Source organism: Mustela putorius, unplaced genomic scaffold (genome assembly GCF_011764305.1).
Source record: "Mustela putorius furo isolate JIRA1106 unplaced genomic scaffold, ASM1176430v1.1 tig00003869_pilon_pilon_pilon, whole genome shotgun sequence".
In the NCBI taxonomy this organism is placed as follows: Eukaryota; Metazoa; Chordata; class Mammalia; order Carnivora; family Mustelidae; genus Mustela; species Mustela putorius.
The window spans coordinates 32,898,262-32,917,391 of NW_025422021.1; the positions used below are offsets into that span (position 1 = coordinate 32,898,262).

Below are 19,130 nucleotides of genomic sequence, written 5' to 3' on the forward strand. Positions count from 1 at the left end.
CTGGCCCTGTCCCGATGGCTCGCTCTCTCTTTGGCACCCAGACCCTCCTGCTCTCCCTCTCACAGCTCACCAGTCTCTCCTCTGCCCATGCCCCTTGGCCTTCTCTGAGCATCAGCCCCTCTGAGCGTGAGACCCTTGGTCTCACAGAGTCAGAAAGTCCAGCCTGACCCCACGTGGCCATCAGCTCAGGCAGCCACCTCCACCACAGGGCTCTCAGTTCACGTTCTTGTGACAGAATCCTGGCCAGCCAGTTGGCCAGGGTCAGGTTTCTCTGGCCCAGGGGCCCCTGCTCCAGGCCTGTATTGACTGGCAGAGCCTGACCACTTGGAGAATTAAGAGTCTTGGCCGCGGTCCGTGGAGGAGGAGGAGGTTTCCCTCCCTCACACAGTGGGTGCATGATTTGTCAGGACTTGCCATTGCAAAGGAGAGTCTCAACTCAAAACTGCAGACAAAAAGTATCATCACCTGCGAAGCAGATGCTGCTGATGTCCTCAGGCTTTAGAACCACCATGCAGGGAGGCAAGAGAGGAAGAAGTACCTGGGCATTCCATCCCTCACCTAAGGGAGAACACACATTGTGATGGACAATGTGTGTCCATCACATAATCATTTAGGGTTCCCCAGGGACACGGAACCAACAGGATGTGTGTGTGTGTGTGTGTGTGTGTGTGCGTGCCTGTGTTTGTGTGTGCATTTCTATGTGTATGTATGTGATATATCAAGACCTACACATAACACACACATTTATATACTATACACATATACACATATGCAAAAAGATTTATTTTGAGGAATTGGCTCAGATGACAGCAAAGGCTGGCAAGTCTGAAATCCAGGCTGGCAGGCTGCAAACTCAGACAGGAGCTGATGTTGTAGTCTTGAGTCCAAAATTCACAGGGCAGGCTGGCAGCCTAGAGACTCAGACAGAGTTTGTATGCTGCAGGCTTGAGGGAGAACTGCTTTTTCTCAGAGAAACCGATTTTTGCCAGTGAGGCCTTCAACTGATGAGATGAGGCCCACCCCAATTATTAAGGGCAATCTTCATGTAAAGTCCACTGATTGTAGATGCTAATCCCATTTACAAAATATCTTCCCTGCAACTCTAGACTGGCAACACACCACATAACTTGGGGACCACAGCCTTGCCGAGTCGACATAAAATGGAACCATCGCACCCATGAAGACATCTGTAGAACAGGGATGTCCAGGACGGGCTGGTGTTTGGGCATAGCTGACTGCTGGAACTCTAAGTTTCGTCCTTGGTCTCATCCACCTTCGGGCTTGCTTTCCTCCATGTGCAGCCCCCACGGTGACACTTTCCTGCACGTGGCAACATCACACATCATCGGACACTTAGCTCAGCAGCTGCGGGAGAGACCACGTCTTGGCTCACATGCCATATCCATGCCCGGGAGAGCTGTTGAGTGCCCTGCTGTGGGCCTCGACCAACCATGGGGGCTCCCACCAGAGCCTGGTGGTTCCCCACCCCACCGCCCCGCCAAAGAACTGGACCAAGGGGAACAGGAAAAGGGCCAGAGAAGCCAACACACCCACAGAGCTCCTCTCTGCCATATTGCTCACCAGTGCATTGCTTTGGTAACTTTTTCTCAGAAATCAATTTTTCTGCTGTTTGAACACAAGATGAATTTATTTTATTTTCTCAAAGGTCATAGCCAAAAAACACAGTTGCCTCAACCTTCAGCAGTCTTGATCCAGGGGACCCAGGGCCACCCCTGGACATCTCCCCATAGCAGTGGCCGCGCTGGAGTCGTGGCCCAGGGTGTGTGCTGGCTGCTTCTGAATCCATAAAGTAACAGAAGAATGCCCTGGGTTACAATTAATAAGGATCATTGTTCCTGGATGTGAACAAAGCCGGCCTTCATTTCTTTATTTGGTGGCCCATTTGGTGAAGCAATTAAGAAGCGCCCAGGCCAACATACACACAGAGTGGTTTTCATTACATCCTGCGCATTTATTTTTCCAGAGAGAAATAGTTCTTGGGGAAATGTCCATAAAAGCAACCTTAGCGGCTGTGTGATCGTGTGTGTGCGTTTCCTGTAGGAAGTCTGTTGAGTTTAAGGCCCAGCTTTAGTACCACGGCTTAGGGAGGGAGGGGGATGGTGAAGGTCGCCCACAGCCTGGGGGATGGGGATGTCGGATGTCGTGGCCCGGGCATGGGGGGGGCGCCCCTGAAGGCAGGCAGCGTGGCTGAGGGCAACACGGCCTCCATGGACTCCAGCAGCCCTCGGGAGCCGTTGGGACCTATGCCCACCCAACTGTGCTCGCTGCTTCATGTGTTCTTTAGAGACAATTCTAAGGGATCAATTTTACAAGGAATAATCAGACTCCAGATGGAAGGTCTGAGATGCAGGACAGAATGATGAGCAGATATCGGTGAATATGTGAATAAATTTGGACAAAATGTGGCTGCCTAAGCAACAACAAAGCAAATAGTGAGCTGAAAAAAGCAAGGTAAGATTAAAAGACCAGCTACTACAGCCTATCAGCTGGGGTTGTGCTTGTATTGTTGGAAGAAAGCTAAAGATAGGGATTAATCATAGGCTTTGTAAGCTGTAAGGAGTTCAAAGCAGCTAAGGTAACCATTAAAATAACAACTGTATGTTGGGCACCTGAGTGGCTCAGGTAAGCATCTGCCTTCAGCTCAGGTCATGATCTGGGCTGCTGGGGTCGAGTCCTGCATCAGGCTCCCCGCTGAGCAGGGAGTCTGCTTCTCCCTCTCCGTCTGCCCACCCCCATGCATGCACATGCTCTCTCACTCTCTCAAATAAATAAAATCTTTTTGAAAAATAACAACCATAATTTGAAAGTTATGCTTTCAAACTAGACATATCTAGGAAAATGGTATACAAAAAAATAGGGTAAAAACCTTTCCTTTTCCAAAACAAGGCAAAGAAAAAAAAAAAAGTGAAGCTGAGAAAACACGGAAAGTGGGAAAAATAGAGCCCATGTAATAAGACCATATGGTACATCCAAATGGAACACACTCTGCAGGTGAAAACAGAATGCCCGACAGAATGCTTACAAGAGACACAATTAAAATATGAAAATTCAGAGAGATTTAAAGGCAAAGGATGAAAACACGTCCCAAGGAGAACTCCATTAACTATCACAGTGGGTGCGAGACTTTAAAATACATCTCTTAGGAAGTGAAGAATCAAGCAGGAAAAGCATCTCCAAGAATCTGACTTCGGATAAGACAGACAACCAACGGGCTTGACGGAACAGGCATATTACCTACAACACGGTGCCCGGGATTCCTTTCCAAAGTATACAAAACACGACAATAAGCAGTGTGGGCGAGGATGTGGGGAGATTGGACCCGGTGCCCTGCTGGTGGGACCACAAAAAGGTGCAGCTGCTGTGGAAAACAGAGCAGAGTTTCTGCAAACAGACTCCCCATATGATCCAGCAACTCCAATGCTGTGTGTGTCTCCAAAAGAACAGACACAAGCAGATTTTGCACACCCATACTCACAGCAGCTGTATTTCAAGAGCCAAAGGTGAGAGCAGCCTGGGTGTTCAAGGATGGATGAAGAGTTAAACAAAATGCGGCCCATCGGCATGAAGAAATATTTGTGAGCCTTAGGAAATGAGATCCTGACCCACAGGAAGACATGAAGCTGAAGACACCATGTCCCCTGAAACAGGCCAGCCACAGAAGGATAAGGACTACACATTTGCAGTTGCACGAGGAACCTAGAGCCGTCCCACTCACGGAGACAGAGAGCGGATGGGTGGGCGCCGGGGACTGCGGGTGGGCTGGGGAGTCAGGGTTTCATGGGGACATGAAAACATTCTGGAGATGGACTGTGATGAGCATTTACAGCACAAACGTAGTTAATGCCACTGCACTAGACACATAAAAATGATGAAAATGTGCATTTTATGTGTATTTGGCCACAATAAAAAAAAAGGGAGGGGGATAATGACATGTCAGGTGTTGTTTGTTACACCCTAGAAAGTGAAAAATTGTTGAAAAAAACTACTTGGAGCTTTTATGAACTGGAGTACGTGTGAGGCTCAGAGGGTGGGGACCAGGCAGGGAACCCTCTCTCACCACGACGCAGCCAAATCATAAGTCAAGAATAGGAGGACCCGGGGGTAGGGGGGTAATCTGTCAAAGAGCCAAAGGATAAATTACGATGGGCTGAGAAAATATTTGCAATGGAACCACGATAAGGTCTCCATTCAATGAAATAGTATGCAGCCATTCAAACTGTGGCGAAGAGAAGACCTGGGGAAAAGGGGGAAACGGAACAAACTGTTTATTCACAATAAGACATCAAAGTGACATTGCAATAGAAACTGTATGATCCCAAGAGCATGCATGTGTGCTTTTGTGTATGCATTGTAAATGCATAAAGAATAGATGAGATTCAGGGCACCTGGGCGGCTCAGTCGGTTAAGCCACTGCCTTCGGCTCAGGTCATGATTCCAGGGTCCTGGGATCGAGTCCTGCATCAGGCTTCTTGCTCAGTAGGGAGCCTGCTTGTCTCTGCCTCTGCCCCTCTGCCTGCTCATGCGCTCACTCTCTCTCTCTCTCTGATAAATAAAATCTTTAAAAAAAAATAGACGAGATTGCAAAACACGTTTTAAAGAGGAGACAGCAGCAAGCGGCATGTGGGTGGTGGTTGGCTTCAGAAGGTGTGACAATGAGCCACGTCTACCTCCTTGGAGCAGCTTTCTAACTGAACAAGTATTAAGCAAGCAGAAAGCTAGAACCACAAAGGTCTTTGAGATGGAAGCAGCAGTCGCTGTCAGGGGGTCAGTTTGAAAACTGGCGCCCACCCAACTTTTAATCCATTCAGTGCCGCCACTGGCCCGAAGCCCATCACACACGGTCAACGAAGGTATTGGTGGTCAGGGAAGGACACTGGCATCACCGCCCCTGCCCTGCCTCCCTAGGTGGCAGCACCCTGGGTGGGGGCAGCGTGGATCTTCCCTGGAGTTGATGAGGCATGTTCTGCTCAGTCTGCAGTGCCCCCCACCCCGTCCCATATCCCCCCAAACCCCAGTCCTCGGGCTCTTTCCGATTCTGGACACACCCCTAGGAGAACCTCAGCAGCCTGGTGCCTGCTCAGTCAAGGGGAAGGTGGCCACATCTGGAGCCCCCCAGTGCACCTGTTCCAGAAAATGGAGCCTGAAGCTGTGACCTCAAGAGGTGATTTTGCTGGGCTCAGGGGAAATGCCACCTGAAGGACCAGTCATGGCAGAAGCTGGTCTGGGAGGGGAGGAAAATCCCACTCACAAAGGGAGATTTCTGGGGGGTGTCCTGAAGGGGGAGGAGACCCAAACCAGAGACTGTCTCCTCCCCTAGTTCAGGGGAGGTTCATTATAAAGATTAATGGTGATATAATACGGATGTTTTTTCGGGGCGCCTGGGTGGCTCAGTGGGTTAAAGCCTCTGCCTTCAGCTCAGGTCATGATCTCAGGGTCCTGGGATCGAGCCCCACATGGGGCTCTCTGCTCAGCAGGGAGCCTGCTTCCCCCTTCTCTCTCTCTGTCTACTTGTGATCTCTGTCTGTCAAATAAATAAATAAAATCTTAAAAAAAAAAAAAAGAAATAATACGGAAGTTTTTTAAAAACATGACCGACATAAAGATGTGTAGCACACAATTCAGAAATCACACACGGTACTGTTTACCATCAGTTCCATACAATCAGCCCCAGAAAAGGCTCTTGTTGATTTTGCTGAACGCCTGTCCCATAGCCAGAGGCTGCGATTCCCAAGTGTGGTTGTGCTGTGAATGTGGGCTGGTGCTTTCATTCCTTTCTTTCCTAAGCAAGAGCAGAGCGAGGTCGGAAAGACCCGCAGACAGGGACTGCATGCCCTGTGGTGACACAAGCAGGCTCCTTGCTGGGCTGAAAGGTAGTTTTGAATCCGGGAAGGCATCCCTGCGTGTGTCTGTACTGTCCACAGGCGATAGAGAGGGAGAAGATCCCAAGCCAGCATGCACCGTCATCGTCCGTGGGACCAGACTCCCGCTGGGGCTGAAGGGGACAGGACTGGACCAGTCGCAGGAGAGAGATGAGCCATCGGGCTACGACGAGCCTCAGGGGCTCTGACAAGCAGAAAATGTGGAAGGTCACTAAGTGATGTATTTTCAGGATCGACTGCCTTTGTTTTTACTGTAAGTTCTCCCCAAAATTCCTGAAGGGTAACCCTCGCAGGACCGAACAGCTCCAGCCCACCCTGTGCGAGCGACCTGGGGTGTCACCATCTGGGGGTCTGTGAGCAGCCTGGAGGGGCAGGAGGCGCCCCATGGCTAAGGGGATGGATAGTGAGAGGAACCCCAACACGCATGGTCCACCTCACCCCAGAGACCACCTTGCCCCTTACAAACTGTGACCTTCCTCATCCTGCCACAGAGGGACCCAGGCCTTTTAGCCCCACACGGCTGTCGGGGCAGCTGTAAAGACAGGGACACACAAACGGTTGTGCAGGAGATGAGCCAGGCCTGGTGTGCAGGCCCCATGGGACAGCAGGGGCCATGGGGCCAGGGCAGCCGGGGACACGGGGCGGGGTGCAGGGGGCATGCACAGCGCCTCAGGCTGCCCCAGTCAAGTCCATGGCCAAGGCTCTGATTTCACAACTATCTGAATGAGCTGCACACTTAAAATCTGTGGTTTGGGAGTTTTTCTTTGAATGTTCTATTTTTAAATGCATCCCCATGTTTGTACTGAAACTGCCCCAAAGGCACTTGCCTTCAGAGCCATAATCCCTGGAAAGGGAAAACCCACCAGAAGCAGGCAGCTCTGCCGGGCTCCGGGGGTGCATACTGGACGGGGAGGGGAGTGAGGCCAGCTCTAGGTTGGGTCCAGCCACACAGGGGCCCAGTACAAGTCCCCCGGTGCTCACATTACAACTTGGGCCTTTGTGAGCCCTTCCTCCACAGAAATTACTAAAAATTCTATTATACAACTGTGTCGATATATTAATAGCATCTATTAAAACATCTACTCTGACCTAGAAGTTCGCTCTACTTTCTGATTATAGAAGAAGTGAAAACACATTGTTGGGTCCCTACAGTACTGGAGGCACCTAGCAGCCGGGGGCCCTCGAGTGGCTGGGCCAAGTGCCAAGGGCCACCCTGGGGATGGGGTCTGGAGCAGGGCATCCGGCAGCAGCCCCTTCCCGAAGGCTCCCCGGGGCCCTGGGACAGCCACGCTCATTGCAGCTCACCCCTGGCCCATTTACCCCAAAGGTGCCAGGGACTCAGAGCCGGAAGAGGCCAGTAACTTGCTCCTACAGCTTCGGTTTCCCATCTGTAAAGTGGGTAGAAGGGCTGTCCCCCAGCCCTGGAAAGGCTCATGTGGCAAAGTGGGAGTGAAGGATCTTTGTACATAGTTCCCCACCAGGAGGGGTCTTTTTTCCTGAAGCCCCCCCAAAACAGCAGAGGGGCATCTGGGGCATTTCTAGCCCTGACTGAGGTTCAAAGCACTGAAAACCTACAGGGCCCCTGCAGCCAACCCAGGCCCCCAGCCAGTGCCAGGCAGGCATGTGACCGCAAAGGCCGTTGCTGCCCCACGGTTTAAACGACAATCCCAGAAGGCTCTCCAATAGGCCACTTGCAAGGGGGGCAGGAAAACCAGCAAAAGCATTTGTCCAGATCAGTACCTGCTCCAGGAGAGGCATATCTGGTCCCCAAACTGCATGCAACGTCCCCTTGGCTTCCCAGGGCCCAGAAGAAGGCCCCAGAAGGTAGTGTCTGTTCAGGGGCGAACAGGGACAGGAACCTCCTCCAGCTGGAGGAGGGCACACTGTATGCAGTGCGAGGGGCCTCACAGAGGCAGCGACGACAGCCAGGCTAGGCTGGGGGGCTCCTGAAGCTCAAGCCCGTGAACATGTTGGGTCAGCCGCTAGGCCAGTTAAGGGGCTGGGCAGGAGACCTGGGATGGTGGGGTGGTTTATTGCTTATCGGGGTAAGCAAAGCCAGGTAGTAGCCATGGGGGCAACCAGTGGAATCCTCAGCAGTACCCCTGAGAACTGGTTGACCAGTTCTGCTTGTACACCTCCTGTGATGGGGAGCTCACTATCTACCTAGACCATCTACATCATCTTGGAACCATCCTGTATGAGAGGAGACTCCTTCTTTATTCAGACCCAAGGTCTATCACTCCAAATTTCTCACCCATGAGTCAGTCCTACAGCCACAGAGTACAGCTTCCTCCTCCCCCTCTCCAGACCTTGTATTTGAAGACAACGGTCATGTCTGTTTCAGCTTTCTACTGGATCAGGAAAATATTCCCGTCTTTAATTTTGAGAAGGACTTCCAAGATACCCTTTAAAAGAACTGGACAATTCACACCACTATATCCTCAACCACACCGTGTATTAATATAATCTAACTTTCACCAGCTGAAAACTATGCAGGTGTGGTATGAACAGAGATCAGAACAGCAGGCAGTATCTGTGTGGAGCGTACTGTGGGCCGACTGTCTATTTTTGTGCTCTACAACCAGTAATGCAACTACCCTCCGACAACACACCATAAAGCAGGCGCCCCGCAGACTGACCCAAACACAGGAAAGTGAGGCAAGCCACTTGTCCAGTCACAAGCTAGTACCTGCGGCGTCCACAGGCCGAGGGCAGGCCCCCTGACCAGGATTCCCACCCAGGTAACTGCTGTCTGTCTGGATTCCAGACTCCCGGCCATGTTGTTTCCCCACTGTAAGGTTAAACACAGGTCTCATGCACTTCTTCTGAAAACTCTATCCTTGTTCCGTCATCCAACTGCGTCTAAGTATTTTTCTTACTATTAGAAGTCTGTCTACTATGACTATTACCTCCGCTAGAGATGTTGAAATACTTCTCCCAGTGGGACATCATTTTTTTTTTCTTTTTTAACCTTTGCTTGGCTAGAAGCGTTTAATTCTTATGAGCTTATTGTTGATTTTTTTTTCACCTATGGCTTCTGAAAACTATGTCTATTTTAGAAAGTTCTTCTTCACTCCAAAACACATTTAGCATTCACTCTGCTCTCTCCTAGGTGCTTTGTTCCTATATATTACCTCTCACAAAATAAAAGTATAATAACATAAATGTATTAGCATGTCAATAAATAAAACATATCTACAAATATGATAAATACAAAATGTTCTTCAATCATTCTAGTATTCTCATATTTTTTAAGTTCTTTAATTTTGGGGGAACTTGTTTTTATATGTGGTAAGAGGCAAGAATATAACTTCATTTTTGCCATATGTATGACCATATGCTCCAATATCATATATTTGGACAACAATCTGAAATGCTTCTCCTTTGAAATACCATGTTTATCTGACACTAAATTCCCAATTTATATATCTAGTCAGAAGTTGATTAATGCTGTTTCAATAACTTGCATTTTTTTCTTAGGATTTTATTTATTTATTTGAGAGACAGTGAGCACAAGCAGGCAGAAGGGTAGAGGGAAAAGCAGGCTCCCTGCTCAATAGAGAGCCCCACAAAGGGTTCAATCCTGTGACCCTGGGATCATGACCTGAGCTGAAAGCAGATGCTTAACTTACTGAGCCACTCAGGTGCCCCAGAAAGGGTAAGTTTCTTTCTTTCTTTCTTTCTTTTTTTTTTTTTAAGATTTTATTTATTTATTTGACAGACAGAGATTACAAGTAGGCAGAGAGGCAGGCAGAGAGAGAGGAGGAAGCAGGCTCCCCACGGAGCAGAGAGCCCAATGCGGGACTCGATCCCAGGACCCCGAGATCATGACCTGAGCCGAAGGCAGCGGCTTAACCCACTGAGCCACCCAGGCGCCCCGAAAGGGTAAGTTTCTTAAAAAAAACAAATTTAAAAAAAAAATCATTCTTACACATAACCTTGTCACCAGGTTGTCCTGCTGGGCTCTAAGGGATCCTGGACTAGCAGGCAGTGGCACAGGTCCAGCCAGGCTTCACGTCCTCCAGTGCCTCCCAAGATCGAATCACCTGGCTTCTTCAGAGAACAACGGTGGCCATGGTGGGGTGGGGAGGTTTCCACTGATGCTCCCGCCCATCACATTCCAAGTGTGGTACCGCCTGGACATCCGTGTCCTCACGGTTCTTCCTGTCATCTTTCACCAAGTCAGGGCTGGCCCAGCTTCATGTTCCCATGTCCTGAGTTGATGCTTCATCACTTGGGGCCTGCCCACTTGTTCACACCAGTTGTGAATTACAGAGCCACTTCCCCCAGCTTTGTCCAGATCACCAGGAAAGACGTCAGAGAGAACAGACCCACCAGGAATTTGCTTCAGGGCAACATCGGTTCATAGACAGGAGCCTTTATGGCAAGGTCCTTCCACCAGCGATGAAGGCAAACACACTCCCACGTCTGCCCACAGAGAAGCAGAAACCTTGCCAGGTGTCCGAGGTCTTGAGAGCACATCCTCCCAATCCAGCTTACTAACTTCAGCAGTGGACCCTGCTGTGCGTCACATAGCGCTCCGTGGGCACCCGAGCGCCCTTGCTCCCTCTTGGCAGCCACACTCCACCAGGCATGACAGGTTTCCAATAGGAAGAGGGGCATGTCGTCTGCTGTCCAAATTGTGGCTGCAGGTGGGAGGGGGATGCTGTTAAATTCTCACTTTGAGAGCTGCACGTGCCCTGAGCAGATCAAGATGGTCACCACCCTCCAGGGGCCTGCCAGCACCCCCAGAGCCTGGGCGGGGACTGTAAGCACCGCAAGTGCCCACACCAATGACCTGGCACAGAGTCCTGCACACACCAGCTGGTGTCGTCCTGTAGAATACTGGCCTTGATGGAGGTTTTGGTGGGGAAACCTAACTGCTCTATCGTGGTGACAGCAGCATCACAGAGCTGTTCCTGAGACCTGCACGGAGACCACAGAGGCCAGCACAGGCGCTGGGAGGTCCGGTGTGCTGGCCCCACTGTTCCACCCCTCCCGACAGGCTGGCAGGAGGCACTGGGGTCTCAGGAAAAAGCAGCAGGCGCTGGGACCACAGGTGTTTACAGAGCCCCACCACCTCCCCACCCACCTCACTGGGCCCAGCTTCCTTATGGTTCATGGACTGCACTGTCTGAACCCCGTTTTCTTACCAGGATGACCACTTGCCTGGTTTAAGAAGCTGATCATCAATCTAGAACTCAGCTCTAAATACAGCTTAAAAAGGTTACAGTTTAAAAACCATTCACATTTCCCTTCTCTAGCCAAATTAAAAAAAAAAAAAAAGTCCTTCCCAATCTTCCTTCATGAAAACCCCCAAAACAAGCAAACAGGGCCTCACTTCTGCTCCACTGCAAGGCTGGTAAAACTACACTTACCAAGACACCTTTTGGGAAAATAGAAAAGGTTTATATAAAGTGCATCGTGAGACCGTTCAACTCAGAGCCCGAGGGTATCACACAAGTCCTCTCTGGTCCTGACGGGACACTCCCGCCTCCCACCTCCTGCCCTTGAGGCTGTGGCTGGCTCCTGGGGAGGCATCGCTGGGTACGCATGGAAGATCCTGGAGCTGGGCACACTCTCGCAGCGGGCACGCCGACACATGGTCTTGTGCATGGCCTCCACTGAAGCCGATGCTCGTGGAAACTCCTGCAGCTGGTCATGCCAAGCCTGTGACCATGGACATCTGCATGTTCGCACACAGGTTGGTCTAGCCCTGCTGCCCTTGATCCACTCGTGTGCCCTGACCCTGCGCGCCAAGAGCAGATAGACGCAGTCAGCTCGGCACAGCGCAGACAAGGAAGGCAAGCACCTCTGAGGCGCCTGTCGGGACGCAGGGTGGGACTCCAGACCACCCAACATCCCAAACACACTCCATGTCACTGAGTGACATCATCTCTCGTCACCAACCTGTCACCAGTATTTGTTTAAATTGCTTATTGAAAAGAAAAATAAGCATGATTATCAAAGCAGAAAGTTCACATTTTAGTCCTGAATTTTTTCCCCAAAGGTTTACACGTTTTTCTTTGAATATAAATTAATGTCAGCTCTACTTTTAGATTAAAATTCCACAGTGAGATCCCATCCTTTCTGGAAAGGTCCAAGCCAAAGTAGAGCTAAAGGCTTAATAACCCCCTTGCATACTTTCTCAAAGTAACAGATAATATCAGGACTAAATGTGTCTCTGATACCATAATCATCACAGAGACTGTCTAAAACTTCATGAGTGACCTTGAAATTTCTGACAAATGCTTATCAGTCTTATAAAGCTTTAATTTATACAGAACATGGATAAGTGTCATGATAGGAATGAAAAGATAAATTTCCCTGAACTTTCTTCACAAGAAAAATAAAATATACATGTGAAAATACAAAAATCCAAATGCTTATATTTTCTCTAGCTGTGAACTGAATTGTGCAACCCATACACTTATAGAAAAAATATGTGACTGTTTTTAATGATTTATGTGTAAAATAAAAATAAATTTTATGATACAATTCGATAAACTACTTCATACAAAATTTTACTCACATAAAATGTATGCAATTTTTTTTTGCAGTGCAAAAATCCTATTTGTATGTACAAATTCATAAAAGGCAAACACATCTTGAAGCAAAACAGTCCATTTAGGGTTATGTCTAAGTCATTCAAATCCGAAGGAGAGAGACAAGTACATGGGGGACTTGTTAACGGACACCCTCCCGCCTCCAATAATGCATTTAGTACAATCTGATCAGTTTTACAGTGCAGCGTAGAAATGACCAAGTGACCAATGTGTCAAAACAGCAGAGTTTTATAATCTGATCTTAAACTGATTCAGCTTGGTAAAATCACATAACCACCTCAGAAAAGGATTTCTTTTGGAAATGACAGTAAGGAAACCTAATCTGTGCATTTGTGCTAAGACTTAAAGAAGAAGAACTTTCTCAGGCAATTCTAACATTTAAATGGCACTGCATGGTTCACACCGTATGTGTCTAGAAATAATAGCATCAGGACCCAGACCATATGAACCGTAAGCCTCCAAACACTGGAATCCTTTATATACAAACTTCAGACTTCTTTTAGTATTTACAATTATCAAATGTGAGTGAAAAACTTAATGTAAACCACATTCTAAAAAAAGTTGCTTTACAAAATAATTTCCAAAAAAATGGTAACATCAAAAAAATGTTGTAAATTGGTGTGTCCCCTGAAGTATTCCTTCAGCTGTTTGCCTCGAGCTACAGGCCTCTCTAGAAAGCACATCTACAGGAAGGACCAGGAAAGACACCGAGGCCACGGGCCCAGGCAAGTACAGGCCCAGAGCAGCTCACTGCTACCTACGTGGGGAAAATCCTGGGGCCGAATGTCCATGAAGGACATACTGAAATCTCCTAAATATATGAACTTTAAGGCTGCAAACACAAGCAAGAGGCCATAGGGACGAATGAGAAGATGACAAAAAGGTATACACAGATGCAAAGAGCTTTAAGAAAAAAAACTCAGGTGTATCTTGTAAAGATAGAGACTGAAATGAACCCTTTCCAAGGGGAAATGAACTCCAAACAGAGCGGACTCATGGTCAGGCCCCATTTCTGTTTGTAAGTGCCGTCAGAAGGCAGCCACCCTTCACTCTACTCCCTTCAGGTTCCTGTCACCAGCCCTAAAACCTGAAACCGAGGACACAGCTTCCTCGCGTGCCACCTCCACTCACCTGCTGGCGACTTCTGGCATGGCCCTGAGCACGACTGGCCGCGCAGAGACGCAGAGAACACGTCCGCACGGCAGGCAACACCCCCACTGGAGGAAGGGGACAGAACATGGCCCTCAACACACGGATGTGCCTGCGTTTTCAGAGCTCTGCACCTTGGAGGGAGGACACGGAAAGCTTCATTTTCTCAGAAAACTGAACTGAGAGAGTGGTGACGTTCTATCTTCCTTTTTATTTTCAGACTGAGGAGGACTTCCAGCTTTGGAAACATGTGAGCTTCACCTTCTTGAGCTCAGGTTGATGCTGTAGACCATTTTCTGAATCTTCTCCTCGTTCTTCAGGATGTTGGCCTTCACGGCACAGATCTTGTCCTGCTGGTCTTTGATCAGCTGCTCCAGCTCAGCCAGCTCGGCCTTCAGGGGCTCAACCGCACCATCTGTGATGCTGGTGGGACACAACACAGGGGCTCGTGAGCGCCGGGCTCAGCTTAGAGCTGTTTTTTATTTTGATTTCTTTAAAGATTTTATTTATTCAGTGAGAGAGAGAGAGAGAATAAAAGGGGAGAATGTCAGAAGGAGAAGCAGACTCCCCACGGAGCCGGAAGCCTGATGCGGGACTCAATCCTAGGACTCCAAGATCATGACCTGAGCTGAAGGCAGACGCTCAACCAACTGAGCTATCCAGGCACCCTAGAGCGGCTTCTTGATTGAAACAATCAAAGATGACAAAAGTTAAGTTATTCACAGCATCCAAAGAAAAAGGGTAAAAATATAAACACACTCAGATAAGAATATAAAGGGATGAGGTCCTCACACCTGGGAAAAACACTATTTTACCCTCCCACAGCCAAATGTAAAGTCAAACATGCCAATCTACTAAGCGGCATTCTCTTTCTAAAGCCTCACGTCACATACAGCAGAGAGCCCTGGGACAGCAGGGAGGGAGCAGCGCGGCTACCAACGAGGGCCATGGCCCCGGCAGCCCAACACGAACCCCACCTTCCCCCAAGCAGGTTCGTCCAACCACCAGGGCTTCCCTACCCAGGCCCCTCCAATTCACAAGTTCCAGGCATGAGGCCTCTCAGTGCCGGGTTACCTGCCAGGAAAAACCTAGAACATATTTGGGAAAGCAAAGATCAAACTGGCCTCTCCTTTAGTTTTTTAAAATATGTAAATACAAAATAAGTACAAAAATGAGTGATGGGGACACCTGGATGGCTTAGTCAGTTGAACATCTGCCTTCGGCTCAGGTCATGGTCTCAGGGTTCTGGGATCGAGCCCCGAGTCAGGCTCCCTGCTCGGAGAGAAGTCTGCATCTCACTTTCCCTCTGTCCTTCCCCCTGCTCTCTCTCTCTAATTAATAAAAATCTTTAAAAAGACTCTATATAAAAAACAAACAAAACAAACGAAGAGTGACGATTTCCAACCATTCTACCACAAAGCAAACTCAGGTTCTTTCAGGAAGAAGCATCTGCATGCTACCTCTTAGACCTAAAATCAGCTGTAGGAAGGGCCGACAAATCACCGTGCTGGGCTCGGCACCAAAAAGTTCTTGGAGATTTCCTAACTCTTCTAATGCTGGACATTTAAACTTTTAAGGGCTTTTTAGGAGTAAGCAGACTGATAATAAAGACAGCAGCTTTCTTATCACACAGCATTTTATCGCCGGGCTTGCAGACGAGCACTGGGTCCACTCAGGTCGTTTCTGGACAACAACAAGTAATAAAGTGTCATGCATTCCAGATTCCCTGATTATAAACATAGAACATCAAACATTTCCCTAAAATAAATATCTTTTTAGTAGCCATTATATTTCCTTTATAGTAGCAATTTCAGAATGGGCTCACCAGCATTTATTTCTTTTCAGAGTAAAAAATTAAAATACTTTCGAAGTACAAACAGTTACCAAACTTTGGGGATTTTGGTAAGACACATAAAACAATAATTCCCATACTGCAAAGTTCCCCGTATTGTTTACTGCCTGTACCACTTGTGTGTGAACGTTAACGCCATAACTCCTCAAGGCTGCAAAGGTGTGCCCTGTGCCATACAAATGCAGAAGGAAAACACTTCCTTGGGGTGGGGGGTGGGGGATAGAGGGGTAGGGAGATTCCTTGGGAGGCATCCCCCTGGGCTCCCTGAGCCTCCACCCCCACCCACCTCTGCTTCTTCTGCACAGCCTTGCCCCTGGTCCCCCACCAACCTATGTTCCTTCTGCAGCCCCCCAACCCTGGGTCCCAACTCTGCTCCTTCCGCAGCAAACCCCCCACCCCCAGCCCCTCCACCCTGCTCCTTCTGCAACACCATCCCGGCCCCCGGGCCCCCATGACCTCTGCTCCTTCTGCAGCATCCACCCTGCCCCCAGCCCCCACCCACCTCTGCTCCTTTTGCAGGGCCTCAGCATGCTGCTTGTTCTCGCTATGCCACAGCTGCAGCTCATTCTGCATGGCGTCCACATCCTCCTGGATGTAGTCCATGATCTTCCCCAGGGGGAGCGCACTCTTGCACAGGGTCTGGATGGACACGCGCAGCTTCTCGATCTCCTTGGAAACTATGTCCTTCTCCTTCTTCCACGCAGCCTCAAAGACAAGTGACTTCTCCTACAGTCAGTGGGAAAAGGGGCAGAGAAGGAAGCATCCTCACTCCTGAGGCAGGTTGGGGACCTGCTGAGGGTAGAGAGCCATGGGAGCTGGGACCACACTGGCTCGAGCCAGCAGCAGCCCCGAGGTACCAAGCGCGGTTCGGGGACTGACACTGTGCCCAGTGACGGTCCATCCCTTTTCTTCTCAGAGGTACAGGGGGTCTTCACCTGGAAGGCTGTCAGAGTGGCACAGTTCTATGTAGTAGATTTCTTTCCCAACTGGCCAGAAGCTTACTGTAGTTACAGTTACCAGAACTGAGGGACGCTGATGATTTTCCCAGACAGACTGGCAGAAAGCGGCCCTGACTCCCTGCGTCTCAGTCCTTGCATGGGCCTCCTTTCCATCTCAAAGGACTCTGCAACCCATCTCCCCAAGAAAGGGGGAAAGGAACCCTTCAGAGAGGAGGAAAACTACTGGTCTGGGAATGAAGAGACGGGAGGTTTGCAAAGGAGGACATGGTGGACAGCACCAAGCCGGGCAGCGGGCCCGCTGAGTAAGAAGGGCTGGACAGAGCAGGCTGGTCATGGGGCCCAGGTGGCCTGGTGCCCTCGGTGGGAACCACAGGTGTGGGGGACAGAGGGGTGCAGCAAAAGAGACAGCAGCAACTGAGAACTTCATTCAGTTCTGGCCAGGAATTCTCTTCATGGGAGCTTTTATCACAGGCCTCTCTGAATTTCAGAAGCTGATGCAAGTTGGTGAGAAGCAATGAATGGTTTGGCTTCTTGAAAAACCTTTCCTAGGAGATGGACATCATCTAGGAAGCCCTCCCTGGATGCTCCCACTCCATCGGGCTGGCTAAGGTGTCACTGCCTCACCCACTCACAGTTTGAGTCGGCCTCTGATAATTCAAGTATAACTAATGAACTGGTTTTATTAAGTGACACAACCATCTGCGTTACTGTAACGCCAGCCTCAGGCTGCAGGCTCCAGGCGGGCAGGAGCCCCCGCCTGTATCCCCCCACAAGAGGTTCTCCTTAGATACGTTGCAGATGAACAAATGGAGTGACTGACTAACCCACCTGCCAAGAGGCCAGCTCCCCTGCCTCCCAGGCTTCAGCAAGCAGGCAGAAAGCCCTCACCTAATGCCTGGCACGCACAAACTGTTCAATAAACAGGGGGAGCAATGAACAGTAAAATTCATAAACCCGTCAGTTCAGCAAGGTGGCAGGAGACAAGATAAAACATACAAGTATCAGTTATATTCCTACGTACTGTCAACACATGGACACTGAAATTAAAAATAGTGTCATTCACAACTGTATATGTAAACAAAAGAGAGAAATGCCTAGGTGACTTGTGTACTGAAAATTACATAATGTGGATGAAAGAAATCAAAGTAGACCTAAATAAATGGAAAGACATACCATGTTCCTCAACTGAACAATTCAAATACTGTAAAGATGTCAATTCTCCCCCAGTTGATATACAAGTTTAACAAAATTCCTATCAAAATCCAAACCAAACTTTTTGGAAATATAGATAAGATTATCCTAAAATTTATATGGGAAGGCAAAGGAACTAGAATAGCTAGAACATTTGTTTTAGAAAAGAATAGAGGGAGGAATCAGTCCATCCGATTTTGGGATTTTATAGTTACAGCAATCAAAACTGTGTGGTACTGGCAGGACAGACACACAGATCAATGGAACAGAATGAAGAATCTAGAAAAAGACCCTCCCAAACATACCCAACAGGTTTGTGTTTTTTTTTTAAATTGGTATTTATTTGAAAGAGACACAGAGCATGTGCAGAGCATGGGACAGAGGGAAAAGGAGAGGGACAAGGAGAGTCCACCCCGAGCAGGGAGCCCAATGTGGGGCTCGGTCTTGGACCCCAAGATGATGACCTGAGCCAAAGTCAGCCACTTAACTGGGTGAGCCTCCCAGGTGCCCCTGCCCAGCTGATTTTTGACAAAAGTATAAAAAGCAATTCAATGAAGGAAACAGAGTCTTTAAATATGTGGTACTAGAACAACTGGAGATCCACAGGGCAAAAGGAACCTTGACCTCAGTCTCCTATCTTACACAAAAATTAACTCAAAATGGATCACTGACTTAAATATAAAATGTAAAACTACAAAACTTTTAGGAAAAAAACTAGAGGAAAATCTTTGGAATTTAGGGCCAGAGAGTTCTCACACTGTCCCCAAAAAGCATGATTCATTAAAGGAACAATTGATAAAGTACACTCTGTCACAACTAAAAATTTTTGTTGTGCAGAAGATCCTACTGAGAGGTTGAAAGACAAATTAGAGAGTGAAAGTACATATTTTCAAACCAAGTATCTGACAAAGGACTAGTATCTAAATTTGTAAACTCTCAAAACTCGGTCAGCAAAAAGCAAACACTCCAATTAGACGAACAAAAGACACAGATCCTGCATCAAAGGGGATACATGATGGCCAATAAACACATGAAAAGAGGGTCAAAGTCATTACTTATCAGGGCAATTCAAAATAAAGCCACAATGAGATATCACTGCCAGGATGGCTTTAAAAAAAGGGGGGGGGCACCTGGGTGGCTCAGTGGGTTAAAGCCTCTGCCTTCGTCTCAGGTCAAGATCCCAGGGTCCTGGGATCGAGTCCCGCATCAGGCTCTCTGCTCAGCAGGGAGCAAGCCTGCTTCCTCCTCTCTCTCTGCCTGCCTCTCTGCCTACTTGTGATCTCTGTCAAACAAATAAATAAAATCTTTAAAAAAAAAAAAAGGTGACGTCACATGCTGGTAAGGATGCAGAGAAACACGATTACTCATACCCGGCTGGTACGAGTGTAAGGTGATACAGCTCCTATGGAAAAGAGTTCAGCCGTTTCTTTAAAAACTAATATGCAATTAGCATCTGACCTCACAACCCTCCTCCTGGACACTTAGCCCAGAGGAATGAGAAGTCACGTTCACA

The 19,130-nt window shown here is 48.5% G+C and overlaps 1 protein-coding gene across 9 annotated transcripts in view; it reads right to left on the bottom strand.

Annotated features, from left to right (window-relative positions):
• Positions 1-762: 762 nt before the first annotated feature.
• TRAF3IP1 (TRAF3 interacting protein 1) overlaps positions 763-19,130 on the bottom strand; it is a 68,696-nt gene continuing 50,328 nt past the window's right edge. For 3 of the 9 annotated variants that reach the window (XR_006602472.1, XR_006602467.1, XR_006602473.1), the window contains 4 exons: positions 15,970-16,193; positions 13,598-14,038; positions 9,832-11,649; positions 763-1,365 (listed from right to left, as the gene is read on the bottom strand). Coding sequence is in view for 2 of the 9 variants with exons in the window: in XM_004743728.3 (XP_004743785.2) it covers positions 13,873-14,038; positions 15,970-16,193 (390 nt within the window). In the remaining 7 variants the exon portion in view is untranslated. Of the gene's footprint in view, positions 1,366-9,831; positions 11,650-12,152; positions 14,039-14,951; positions 15,299-15,969; positions 16,194-19,130 lie in introns of those variants that run through there. The other 6 variants (XR_006602468.1, XR_006602469.1, XR_006602471.1 and 3 more) reach the window with 6 other exon arrangements.